At 41.8% G+C, this 14,476-nt stretch overlaps 1 protein-coding gene across 1 annotated transcript in view; it reads left to right on the forward strand.

Annotated features, from left to right (window-relative positions):
- The window catches only part of STK10 (serine/threonine kinase 10), a 253,740-nt gene that overhangs the window by 117,569 nt on the left and 121,695 nt on the right, over positions 1–14,476 (forward strand). Inside the window, exons 3-4 of the mRNA XM_073620588.1 lie at positions 2,812–2,860; positions 5,897–6,046. Coding sequence (XP_073476689.1) covers positions 2,812–2,860; positions 5,897–6,046 — 199 coding nt within the window. The remainder of the gene's footprint in view (positions 1–2,811; positions 2,861–5,896; positions 6,047–14,476) is intronic.

Below are 14,476 nucleotides of genomic sequence, written 5' to 3' on the forward strand. Positions count from 1 at the left end.
AACAAACCTTCAGGGCTAGTGTACCCACAAACCGTGGTGGGTAGACGTGCAAGTGTAATGAAATAAGCGCGCATTGTATGACGTATTTCATACGGGTGAGAAGCTTGTGGGACGACAATCAATGAAAACGAAATCTCAGCCTGTATGGGTCGGAAGGTGTGACAGACCCAGGATGTGAGCCCTGGCTAACAGAAATGCTACGAACAAAATGTACGACAGGAATGCCACGAACGAAATGCAACGACCAAAAACAGACAGGTAGCAAACAAACCCTCAGGGCTAGTGTACCCACAGACCGTGGTGGGTAGACGTACAAGTGTTATGAAATGAGCGTGTATCGTATGACGTATGTTATGGGGGTGAGAAGATTGTGGTACGACAATCAAATAAACCGAAACCTCAGCCCGTATGGATCAGTGGACGCGACAGATCCTAGATGTGAGCACTAGCTAACAGAAATGCTACGACTGGAAAAGCTATGAATGAAATATTACGAATGAAAATTGCTATGACAGGAAACTTACGACAGAATACTACGAACGAAAAGCTACGATGACAGGAAAATGCTAACGCTACCAACGGAAAACGCTACGAATGAAATGCTACGACAGGGAAATGCTGTGACAGGAAAACAAACACTACAAATGAAATGCTGCAACAGGGAAAATGCTACGACAGGAAAAAAACGCTACAACTGGAAAAGGCTATGATAGAACATGCTACCGACAGACCCGTTATGACGGAACACGCTGCTGGCCGAGCTGTTGCCAGAACCCGCTAATGACATAACTGCTATGACAGAAACACGCTGATGGCAGAAACTGCTATGCTAGAAACTGCTAAGACTGAAACCGCTATGACAAACACGCTGCTGACCAAGCTGTTGTGACAGAACACGCCAATGACAGAAATTATGACAAACACGCTAATGACAGACACCGCTACTGACGGAACACGAAATGAGAGAAACACTAATGACAGAGCTGCTACCGTAGAACACGCTACTGACAGAAACACGCTATGACAAAACATGCTGCTGACAGAACTACTACAACAGAAACAAAACATGTCGTGTGAACATAGACAAGGAGTGGGTTAAGCCACACAAAGACCTGGTATTCCTGTTTACTTGGACTAATCACATTGTGAAATCTAGGTAAGCAGTGCCCCTACCCTGCTGTGCTGCAAGCAGCCCCCCCCCCCCCATTCATGGGAAGAAGTGAGAGGGCAGTACTCCCTCTGATGATAATAAAATGATGAACACAAACCTTCGTATTTGGTCATACAAAAAACTGTACATACACATAAGCATGCTGGCCAGGATAGAGAGCCGCCAGACACAGAGGGACAGCGGCAGGAGGACCCAGACCGGCCGCAGGGGAGCAGACTGAGCAGAATGCACACCATGTCAGGGAGCCAGATCCCCAGGAGAAGCGGGCGGGCGGCCCCCTCATGGAGCCAGAAATGTGCAAAATAGAGCAGCTGGCGGGCGGCCGAGTCACACACCCCCCCCCCCCCGGCGGGAGCACCGGGAAAAGCAGGCGGGCCCCAAGGAGCCAGATCTGCACAGGCCAGGTGAGCCAGCGGACGAATCCCCCCCCGGCTAAACACCGGGAGAAGCGGGTGGGCAGCCCCCGTGGAGCCAACCTGCACAAGAGAGGAGCTGGCGGGCGGCCAAATCACCCCCCCGGCGGGAACATCGGGCGGGAGGCCCCCTCATGGAACGGGGTGATGGGAAGGTGGGTGGGCAGATTCCCCGGTAGTGCCTACATGAGCACCGAGAGAGCAGCTGACCGGCTCTCAGCAAGGACCGGAAGTGACGTGTGTCGTCATGACCCAGAAATGAGCCGACGAAGGATCTGAAGGAGAAGGAGGATGGATATAAAGCCCTCAGACTCCTGGTACAAATTCAGGCTAGCCTGCGGCCAGCCTTCCAACACATATGCTAGTACATTTAACACTCCCCCTCCCCTTCCCCCAGACTGACAAAGCTGCTATCCAAAGGTACCCCTGTGCTCCTTCACCCAGAACGGGGGCACTCTAATACAGGAGGTGCGCTACTGGCCAGATCACTAGGAGAAAACTGAAGGAAAAAAAGCCTAAAGAAAACTAATGTAGCCATCACATCCAATGATTGGTAAATACATTTTTAGTTCTGAGTCTAATACCGCTTTGAATCCAGGTGTAATTGATTTTAATATTTGCTTTACAAAGTGAACATTTATCACAAGGGAACAGCCTTTACTACATTAGTAAATCCATTCATGACGTATTTGAGATTACTGAAAAGTGTTTTGATATTTGACTGTGTTAATACTTTAGCGGGTCTTTAAACTGTAATTTTATGAATAGCAACTATGAAGCAGGCGTATTTCATTTTTTTTTTTTTTTTTACTTTTGGCTCTTTTTTTTTTTACATTCAATTTATTAATGTTATTAATAAATTAATCATTTGTTAAAATGATTATTTATAAAGAGCTTAAGTTCTGACGTTTCAAGGAGACTTATGGAAAGTCCCAAGCAAGCAGATCAAAAGTTCTGACTGAGTTTCAGATCAGTGACTCACAGTATTGAAATCCAAGATGGTCAGTCAACCAGCATTTTCAGTAGGAGGTCAGCAGTAACTATTTCCATAAATTTCTCATGACAGGTTTCTTTGAAAGGCTGCAGAATAAACTCAGTGGCTAATACAACCATTTGTGTGATTGTTCATTTTGAATAAGCATTCTTGCTGAATATTGTATAGGATAGTCATTTTAGTTGTGTATCGTAAGTTGTTTGCCCACCACTTATCTTGTTGTTGCTTTACAGATCATGATTGAGTTTTGTCAAGGAGGAGCAGTTGACGCCATCATGCTAGGTACATTTTTTTTTTCTTTTAATTTGTTGTTTAAGAATGACACAATTGCCTGTGTAGCTAGTGATAATGGACATAAAGGGGAAATCTTAATAGAGACCTAGACTGAAAAACATTGCATTTGGGAAAACACTGGTTTCCCAAAAAAGTATGCCGCTAGTAAAGTCAGAACACTTGATTTTCATACTAGTTGAAACTGAATTAGCCTGGTAGGATACTAACATTTAAAAAGAATGGAGAGAAATGGCAGTCTCCTACCACCACCAGGCCTGAATTGACCTTCCCAAGGAAAAATGTAACTATCCATAAAACAGTGAACAAAAAAAAAATTCAAATGGTACCACCATCATACAATAGTCATTAAAATTGTATGTGGACTATACACAACAGACCCCTTGTGCAGTATTTAGTCAAATAAAACAATGCAGTGGGATGTTTTCTATGTCATGCAAGAGATTGAAAGGATAAGTGCATTTATCCATTTTGTGTCCACCCTCAACCCCTGCCTTGCTCCTAGCTTGCTTTTATCTCTTGGCCTGTGACCCACCCTATTACATACATACTTTGGTAAAATCCTCTTTGTGTTGGCTGTACCTGTGTGGCCATAGATTGGTGACACTCAAAAAGCTGTCCCATAGAAATTGAAGGAGGTCTCTAAAGCAAAGGCACAGCTAGCATTCCCTTCACATCTTTTTCTGATGACATCTTTTTCAGTCCAGGTCCCAGCAGGTCCACCTCAACAAAAACTGAATTGTTCTTTCTCCTACCTCTCCTATTAAAGGAGAATTCGTCTTTTACTAGAGGATTAATTGCTTATATGATTTTGGTGCATTTTATTTACATCTCCTATTCATTTGTTGAGGTGGACTTTTCTTTTTCTTCAGTATATCGATTTTGCCATTTGATGGTCCCTCATGTTTCTCACATGTTTTACATATATTTATGTACTTGCTAATGATTTTTTTTTTTTTTTCATGAGCACGTCACCTATTTTAAGTTTATAGCATAATGGTATAGGGCTGCTTTCACACTGATGTGCTGCGGTTTCCCCCCAACCTGGTGAAGTGTAGTGTACCTGCAGCTTTCCTGGGTGTTTGCTGCGCTTAGCCATAGACTTCTATTATATCCTGCGGGTTTGGTGCACTTTCTGAAAGCGCACCACATCTGCAGGATATAATAGAAGACTATGGCAAAAGCGCAGCTAACCAAGGAAAGCCGCAGACGCGGTGCAGGTAAACCACAGCACATCGGTGTGAAAGCAGCCTCATAGAGGTCTAAGAACAGTAAGGGTTCATTTACATTTGCATTTTGGGGGGGGGGGGTGAAAGAAACCCCATAGCTAAGATGTGTTTTTATTACCTTCCCACTCCAACCACACCCCTTTAGGGGTGGCCAGGGTTGTACACACAGGTTGCACCCGCAGCAGGAGTTATACATCCTGTCATGGTTGGTGGGTGTAGCACCTGCCAAGCATGACCGATTCAAGTGAATGAGTCAGCTCTGCAAGTGCCCTGCAAACTTGTGCAGTACAACAAACAAGGGGTTAAAGCAGGCAGCATTGTGTTGCTTTCTCACTATTTGCTTTAACCCCTTGTGCCCTGCAGAAGCATGCAGTTGTGGGGAGCTTACAGGTAAACCCCCCCCCCCCCCAGTGTACATGTAAACGAGCCTTAACCACTTCAGCCCCGATTGATTTACCCACTTAATGACCAGGCCATTTTTTTGCGATGCGACACTGCGTCGCTTTAACTGACAATTGCGCAGTTGTGCGACACTCTACCCAAACAAACTTGATGTCCTTTTTTTCCCCACAAATAGATTTTTATTTTATGCGCTGTAAACAAAAAAAGACTGACTATTTTGAAAAAAAACCTATTTTTTACTTTCTGCTATAATGCATATTAAAAAATAAATAAATAAATAAAAAAACAAATTTATATATCCGTTTAGGTCAATATGTATTCTGCTACATATTTTTGGTAAAACAAATCGCAATAAGTGTATATTGATTGGTTTGCGCAAAAGTTATAGAGTCTACAAAATAGTGGAAAGATTTAGAGACTTTTTATTTTTTTTATTGTTTTTACTAGTAATGGCGAGGATCAGAGATTTTTAGTGGGATTGTGGCGGCGGATTTTTGATGACCAGTGACACCAGTACAGTGATCAGTGCTATAAAAATGCACTGATCACTGTATAAATGGCACTGGCAGGGAAGGGGTTCACACTAGTGGTGATCAAAGGGTTAAGTATTCCCTTGGGAGGTGCTTTCTAACTGTCAGGGGGGTGGACTGACTGGTAGTAGAGAGAGATCGCTGTTCCTGATCACTAGGAACAGCTGATCTCTCGATCTCCTCCCCTGTCAGAATGGGGATCTGCCTTGTTTACATAGGCAGATCCCCATTCTGCCTCTTTCCCACAACCGCGTGTGGCCAGCGGATATAGAGTCCGCCAGACCCATGGGCAAGCTCTCGCGATGCGCACCTGCTGTATCTAATGCATGGACCGATGTAACTGTACGTCGGTTCATGCAGCCGGGCAGCCCTGCCACAATGTATGTGTGGTGGGCAGTCTGGAAGTGGCTAAGGGTGCGGCTGCCGAATGCAAATAAGGACTTCACAAGTGCAGCAGGCACTGCTACTCCATTGAAAAGCTGTCCGAGTGTGTTTGAAAAGTGGTGAAGAGGCGATCTGTCGCCTTCCCACCATCTGATTTAAACCCACAATTACTGTGCAATGCACACAATTGCGACACTGTAGTACGGCAATTAGAGGTTTAAATCGGGTATGAGGTGGGGACACTGTGCCCGGTGATCTTTGACTTCTCCCATGTTATTCAGGCAGATCTCCACCTCTTTAAGGTTGCCTACCCCTGGGCTAAGATGACCGCTTTCTTGACTGTAAAGGATGAGAGGGTTTAGATCAGCTTGAAGAATTAATTGTTCCATTTTAATTTTTTAAAATATAGTTTTAGATCTGCAGTACTTGTTATCTACCATGTCTGCCTAAGTTTGCTATTTTTTGCTTTTTACTTCTGACAGAGCTGGATCGTGGATTGACAGAACCTCAAATCCAAGCCATCTGTAAGCAGATGTTAGAAGCATTGTCCTACCTCCACAGCATGAAGATCATCCATCGAGACTTGAAAGCAGGAAATGTGCTGCTGACACAAGATGGGGATATCAAGCTAGGTTAGAACAGTTTTCATTATCTTTTAGAATACTTTAACAGTTCTCTAACACTGGAGTAGTTTAAACTGCGTGCGCTATACAGACCATAAAATGTTCAGTATATGTCTGTGTAGGTTCTCATTTAACAAGGTCATAGTATTTCCAGTAGTAGTTGGTTATATTCTACTGAGGAAGCCATTGGATGATGGTTAGAACATCTTGAACGTTAGAACAAGTGAACCCCACTGAATGTGACTACTACTATGTATGTATGTTTTGCAGTTTATAAGGACAAAGAGATAATTGTGTAGCATAATGGTTTATTTAGTGAGCATTCAAAATCAAGATGCATTTTTAAAAATTCTGAAAACGTTTTTACCTAGAGACGAGGGGTGCAGGAATTGCGGTATTGAGATATGCATAAGAATGGGATCAGTTTAAAATGGAGTTCAATTTAAAGAGATACACACAGTGTAAATACACATTTTGACTGGGTTCACACTATTGCGAATTGGATGCGGGTTTCCCCACATCCAATTCACATGAAAGGGGAGTGTGACCGGCACTCAATGGAGCTAGTTCACACATCTCCAGGGCAGCCACGAATCACACAGTAGAAAGAGTACTGTGCGTCTTCTGGCTCCATTTCAGGTCTGCATTCAGGCAAAAAGATCGGACCTAAAACGGTTAACGGGGATGCACCGGACCCCTGCTGTGCCCTGCGGCCGCACATAGTGTGAACCAAGCCTTACTGGTAAACCTTCCAAAGGACTTGCAATTTTGGCCAGACATCATATTCATACCCTTGCCAACCAGGGTGATAACACTACGTTCTGGGTTTTCTTACTGTTTACTGGTTCAGCTTTTCTAGTTATTGAAAAGAGATGATGCTGATTATTGGAGCAAAAATCAGCATCATGTCCCAGGTGACATAAGCCACAAAGCTGAAGTACAGTGCCTTGAAAAAGTATTCAAACCCCTTGAAATGTTCCACATTTTGTCATGTTGCAACCAAAAACCAAAATCTATATTATTGGGATTTTATGTGATAGACCAACACAAAGGGGCACATAATTGTGAAGTGAAAGGAAAATGATAAATGTATTTCACATTTTTTTTACAAATAAATATGTGAAAAGTGTGGTTTGCATTTGTATTCAGCCCCCTTTAGTCTGATATCCCTAACTAAAATCTAGTGGAACCAATTGCCTTCAGAAGTCACCTAATTAGTAAATAGAGTCCACCTGTATGTAATTTAATCTTGCTATAAATACAGCTGTTCTGTAAAGCCCTCAGAGGTTTGTTAGAGAACCTTGGTGAACAAACGGCATCATGAAGGCCAAAGGAACACACCAGACAGGTCAGGGATAAAGTTGTGGGGAAGGATATGGGTTATAAAAAAAAAATCATTAAAAAAAAAATCATCATTCAAAAATGAAGAGTATGGCACAACTCCAAACCCACCAAGACATTGCCGTCCACCTAAACTGACAGGCCGGGCAAGGAAAGCATTAATCAGAGAAGCAGCCAAAAGGTCCATGGTAACTCTGGAGGAGCTGCAGAGATCCACAGCTCAGGTGGGAGAATCTGTCCACAGGACAACTATTAGTTGTGCACTCCACAAATCTGTCCTTTATGGAAGAGTGGCAAGAAAGCCATTGTTAAAAGAAAGTCATAAGAAGGCCTTTTTTGCGAGAAGCCATGCAGGGAACACAGCAAATATGGAAGAAGGTGCTCTTGTCAGATGAGACCAAAATTGAACTTTTTGGCCTAAAAGCAAAACGCTATGTGTGGCGGAAAACTAACACTGTACATCACCTGAACACACCATCCTCACTGTGAATGAAACATGGCTGTGGCAGCATCATGTTGTGGGGATGCTTTTCTTCAGCAGGGACAGGGAAGCTGGTCAGAGTTGATGGGAAGATGGATGGAGCCAAATATAGGGAAATCTTATGCCGCGTACATACGAGCGGAATGTCTGACAGAAAAAGTCAGACGGAAGATTTTCATCGTCCATTCCGATCGTGTGTATGCCTCATCTGACTTTCTTTTTTGAAAATTGTGACGGACCTAGAAATAGAACATATTCTAAATATTTCCGACTGACCCAATTCCTATTGGGAAAACCGATCGTCTGTATGCTGTTCCGACGGACCAAAAACGACGCATGCTCTGAAGCAAGTACGAGACGCAAGCTATTGGCTACTATCTATTGAACTTCCTTTTTCTAGTCCCGTCGTACGTGCTGTACGTCACCGCATTCTGGACGGTCGGACTTTGGTCAGACTTTGGGTTGACCGTGTGTAGGCAAGACCGCTTGAATGGAATTCCGTCGGAGAAACCTTCGGAGTTTATTCCGACGGCAAAACCGGACATGTGTACGTGGCATTGGAAGAAAAAACCTTTTAGAGTCTGCAAAAGACTTGCACTGTCTGGCAGCTCAGTGTGAAAGAGGTACCTAACTGTTTAGCTGTCCAGGATTACAAATTCTTTGGCAGGTAGCATTGTAAATATATTTGCATTTCAACTATGTATTCAGCAGTTTACTTGTGGTTTCACTTTAATTTTATTTTAATTGCAATAATAGTTCAAAACGGGGTCCAGCCTGTATGTCAAAATGCACCCTGTTATGGCAAAAAATATTATTTATAATATAAATTTATATATTAATCAAAAAATCTATTTTATAATTTTTTATTTTACATTTCTGCCCCACATGGGACAAAGTACATGTAGCACTTTGTCTCATGTTTCTAAGTGCTTTCTAACAATAATTATGAGTACCGTCCTGCCCCCCTCCCCTCCTGCCGCAGCTAATCGAACAATAAATTTGAAGAAGATGGTTGATTTTAAAGCTTCAGTTTGTTTCCGCTATGAGCACTTTCCCAAGACAAGCAATGGCAAGAAGAATGCAGACCCTCACACACCCCCTTCCCTTAGCATTTCTTTTGCTTTTGTTAGAAGCGTGGGACAAATTATATGTGCTTTGTCCCATAGGGAAAAGAACTGTAAAATAAAATGTATAATTTGTTTTTATTAAGTTCTAAATATCAACTACCATGATGCTTTGTGGGCGTTTCTGAAAATGCAGTGACTTGTAGAGATTCCACTTAAATCATTTCTTATAAAGGCAGGCTCTTGGTGGGATATGGATTGGGAAGGTATACCTATATATCTCCCCCCCATCCACCTCCACAGAGCCTATGTTTATGTTGAACTTTCAATTATGCTATAAAGGTGAAAAGGGGTGCTTCTAAAGCCTATAGTTGTCGTTAGCGGTAGCAAGTTATAATGTCATTGATGTATTGATGCAAACAATGAAGACTAAACAAATAGAATGGTGACCCCAGAAACTACACTTTGATAGCTATTAAAGATGTAGTTATACCAATCTACAAATATTGGTGCATAGAAACTGGGTGGGGTGACATGATTCCAAGCAAGTAGAGAACAGGCTGCAGACAAAAAGGCCTCTGTATATATGGTGTATAAGGTTATTTCTCACTTTATGTATTTTTCTTTCTGAGTTGAGTTCCCCTTTTTCGCTTATAAAGCATGTAATCCCAGGTGCTGCACTAATCCAAACACACGCACACACATACACTATATTGTCAAAAGTATTGGGACACCTGCCTTTTACACGCACATGTATTTTATTTCAGGTACTTGTATAGCTCCGTCAATTTACGCAGCGCTTTACATATACATTGTACATTCACACCGGTCCCTACCCTCAAGGAGCTTACAATCTAAGGTTCCCTAACTCACATTCATACATACTAGGGACAATTTGACAGGATCCAATTAACCTACCAGCATGTCTTTGGAATATTGGCATCCCAGTCTTAGTCCGTAGGGTTCAATATTGAGTTGGCCCACCCTTTTCAGCTACAACAGCTTCAACTCTTCTGGGAAGTCTGTCCACAAGGTTTAGGAGTGTGTCTATGGGAATGTTTGACCATTCTTCCAGATGCACATTTGTGAGGTCAGGCACTGATGTGGACAAGAAGGCTTGGCTCGCAGTCTGCACTCTAATTCATCCCAAAGGTGTTCTATCGGGTTGAGGTCAGGACTCTGCAGGCCAGATGTACACATGTACGTAGATGACAATTCATAGGCCAGTCAGGTTCCTCCACTCCAAATTCGCTCATCCATGTCTTTATGGTCCTATATACAGTTAGGTCCATGTATACTTGGACACAGGCACAATTTTCATTCTTTTGCCTCTGTATGCCGCCAGAATAAAATTTTAAAATGAAACAATCCAAATTAATTTGAAGTGCAGACTTTCAGCTTTAATTCAAAAGGTTGAACATAATGATCAAGTACAAATTTTAGGAACTGCAACCATTTTTATACACAGTCCCCCCATTTTCAGGGGCTCAAATGTAATTGGACAAATACATAGAATCATAAATTAAATGTTATTTTTTAATACAGTAAAACCTTGGTTTGAGAGTACCTTGATTTGAGAGCATTTTGCAAGACAAGCAAACATATTTAATAAATTTTGACTTTTTGATATACAAGCAATGTCTTGATATACAAGTAGTGCCATGTCACAACTGAGTATGAAAAAGAAGAGAGGCGCCTCTAAGTGTAGCAAGTGTAGCAATATGGTTACAAGTAATGAAGGTACAACATTTAGCAACATATTGCTACATTTAGAGGCGCCTCTCTTCTCTTTTATACTCTGTAGCTCCTGCTGGATTTTGCTTCTAATCCCCTTGTGGAGTCTTCCATTTGTGGATGGACATTTTATGGTTACGTTGCTATAATCTTTTTATATTGACTATAAACTGAAGGACCTATGAATAAATGGTTGTGGAATGAATCATTTGAGTTTCCATTATTTTTTATGGGGAAATTCGCTTTGCTACAAAAATGCTTTGGATAACAAGCATGTTTCTGGAACGAATTATGCTTGCAATCCAAGGTTTCACTGTATTTTGTTGAGAATCCTTTACTGGCAATGACTGCCTGAAGATTGGAACCGATAGACATTACCAAAGACTGTGTTTCCTCCTTTCTGATGCTTTGCAGCTGTCTTTAATTGTTCTTTGTCTTTCAGTTGTTCTTTGTTTGTAGGTCTTACTGCCTTTAGTTTTGCCTTCAGCAAGTGAAATGCATGCTCAATTGGGTTGAGATTGGCTCGCCATTGCAGAATATTCCACTTCTTTTCCTCCAAAAGCACCAGGGTTGCTTTTTCAGTGTGTTTTTGGATCATTGTTCATCTCTACTATGAAGCGCTGTCCAATCAACTTGCTGCATTTGGCTGAATCTGTGCTGACAGTATATCTCTATACACTGCAGAATTCATCCAGCTGCTTCTGTCACATCATCAATAAACACCAATGACCCAGTGTCACTGGAAGCCATGCATGCCCATGCCATCGCACTCCACCATGTTTTACAGGTGACGTTGTGTGCTTTGAATCATGAGCTGTTCCTATGCTTCTCCACACTTTATTCTTCCTGTCATTCTGGTACAGATTAATCTTAGTTGTTTCATCCGTCCAAAGAATGCTTTTCCAGAACTGATCAGGCTTTTTTAGATGTTTTTTGGCAAAGTCTAATCTGACTTCTATTATTCAGGCATTTCAATGGTTTGCACCTTGTGACGAACTCTCTTTATTTGCCCTTGTGAAGTCATTTCTTGATTGTAGACTTTGACAATGATACACCCACCTCCTAAGGCGTGTCTTTCACTTGTCTGGATGTTGTGAATGGGTTTTTCTTTACCATAGAGAGGATCCTGCGATCATCCACCACTGTTGTCTTCTGTGGACGTCCAGGCCTTTTTATGTTGCTGAGCTCACCAGTGCGTTCTTTCCTCAGAATGTACCACACTGTTGATTAGGCCACTCCTAATGTTGCTGCCATCTCTCTGATGGATTTGTTTAGTCTCACTTGCGTGCACAGCTCCTTTGAATGCATGATGTAGTTTCACAGCAATCGATTCCAAATGCAAATACCACACTTAGGCAGGCCATACATAAGTCAAATTTTGAAAAGAATTAATTCGAATTTCGCACCATTGGTGGGCTGCAGCAACAGCCGATTTTCGTGCGGCCATCAAATTTGAGTAATCGGGCATGTTGGAAATTTTTTGAAGAACTAACTATTTTCTAATCAATGATGGGAAAATTGTGCGAGAAATGTAATCGGAAAAGAAATGCGCATGTGCAAGAAAACAAAATTGCCGGAAAGAAAAGAAGATTCCCAGCCATGAAAATTCTTTTCTGTAGCAACATGAGGTGAAATTGAAGGCTTGGTTGGCCGAATTTTCTAAATCAGTTGTGGCACCATCGCATCACAAAACGCACACAATTTCTGATTTTCAAAAAAAATTCTTTTGAAATTCGACCATGTATGGCTAGCCTTAGAATCAGCTCCAGACCTTTTACCTGCTTAATTGATGAATAAATAACAAAGGAGTAGCCCACACCTGGCCTTGAAACGGCTTTTGATTCAATTGTCCAATTACTTTTGGTCCCTTGAAAAAGGGTAATGACTATTCTTAAGAGCGGTAATTCCTAAACCTTTCCTCCGATTTGGATGTACATACCCTCAAATTAAACCTGAGTGTGCACTTTCAGCCCTTTATATAACTATAGTTTGAGTATGTTTTGGTAAATCTCTGAAAAAAACTAAAATCGTGCCCGTGTCCAAATATACAGTGCCTTGCAAAAGTATTCGGCCCCCTTGAACTTTTCAACCTTTTGCCACATTTCAGGCTTCAAACATAAAGATATAAAATTTAAATTTTTTGTGAAGAATCACCAACAAGTGGGACACAATTGTGAAGTGGAACGAAATCTATTGGATATTTTAAACTTTTTTAGCAAATAAAAAACTGAAAAGTGGTGCGTGCAAAATTATTCGGCCCCTTTACTTTCAGTGCAGCAAACTCACTCCAGAAGTTCAGCGAGGATCTCTGAATGATCCAATGTTGTCCTAAATGACTGATGGTGATAAATAGAATCCACCTGTGTGTAATCAAGTCTCTGTATAAATGCACCTGCTCTGTGATAGTCTCAGGGTTCTGTTGAAAGCGCAGAGAGCATCATGAAGACCAAGGAACACACCAGGCAGGTCCGTAATACTGTTGTGGAGAAGTTTAAAGCCAGATTTGGATACAAAAAGATTTCCCAAGCTTTAAACATCCCAAGGAGCACTGTGCAAGCGATCATTTTGAAATGGAAGGAGTATCAGACCACTGCATATCTACCAAGATCTGGCTGTCCCTCTAAACTTTCAGCTCAGACAAGGAGAAGACTGATCAGAGATGCAGCCAAGAGGCCCATGATCACTCTGGATGAACTGCAGAGAACTACAGCTGAGGTGGGAGAGTCTGTCCATAGGACAACAATCAGTCGTACACTGCACAAATCTGGCCTTTATGGTAGAGTGGCAAGAACAAAGCCATTTCTCAACGATATCCATTAAAAGTCTCGTCTAAAGTTTGCCACAAGCCACCTGGGAGACACACCAAACATGTGGAAGAAGGTGCTCTGGTCCGATGAAACCAAAATCAAACTTTTTGGCCACAATGCAAAACGATATGTTTGGCGTAAAAGCAACACAGCTCATCACACTCAACACACCATCCCCACTGTCAAACATGGTGGTGGCAGCATCATGGTTTGGGCCTGCTTTTCTTCAGCAGGGACAGGGAAGATGGTTAAAATTGAGGGGAAGATGGATGCAGCCAAATACAGGACCATTCTGGATGAAAACCTGTTGGAGTCTGCAAAATACCCGAAACTGGGACGGAGATTTATCTTCCAACAAGACAGTGATCCCAAACATACAGCAAAATCTACAAAGGAATGGTTCACAAATAAACGTATTCAGGTGTTAGAATGGCCAAGTCAAAGTCCAGACCTGAATCCAATCGAGAATCTGTGGAAAGAGCTGAAAACTGCTGTTCACAAACGCTCTCCATCCAACCTCACTGAGCTCGAGCTGTTTTGCAAGGAAGAATGGGCAAGAATTTCAGTCTCTTGATGTGCAAAACTGATTGAGACATACCCCAAGCAACTTGCAGCTGTAATCGCAGCAAAAGGTGGCTCTACAAAGTATTAACGTAAGGGGGCCGAATAATTTTGCACGCCCCACTTTTCATTTTTTTATTAGTTAAAAAAGTTTCAACAATCCAATAGATTTCGTTCCACTTCACAAATGTGTCCCACTTGTTGGTGATTCTTCACAAAAAATTTATATCTTTATGTTTGAAGCCTGAAATGTGGCAAAAGGTTGAAAAGTTCAAGGGGGCAGAATACTTTCGCAAGGCACTGTATATGGACCTAACTGTGTGTGTGTGTAGATATAGATATATATAGATAGAGAGATATATATATATCTCTCTATCTATATATCTAATCTATCTCTATCTATGTATCTATATCTAATCTATATATCTATATCAAATCTATCTCTATGTAT

Source organism: Aquarana catesbeiana, linkage group LG03 (genome assembly GCF_042186555.1).
Source record: "Aquarana catesbeiana isolate 2022-GZ linkage group LG03, ASM4218655v1, whole genome shotgun sequence".
NCBI classification, from domain to species: domain Eukaryota; kingdom Metazoa; phylum Chordata; class Amphibia; order Anura; family Ranidae; genus Aquarana; species Aquarana catesbeiana.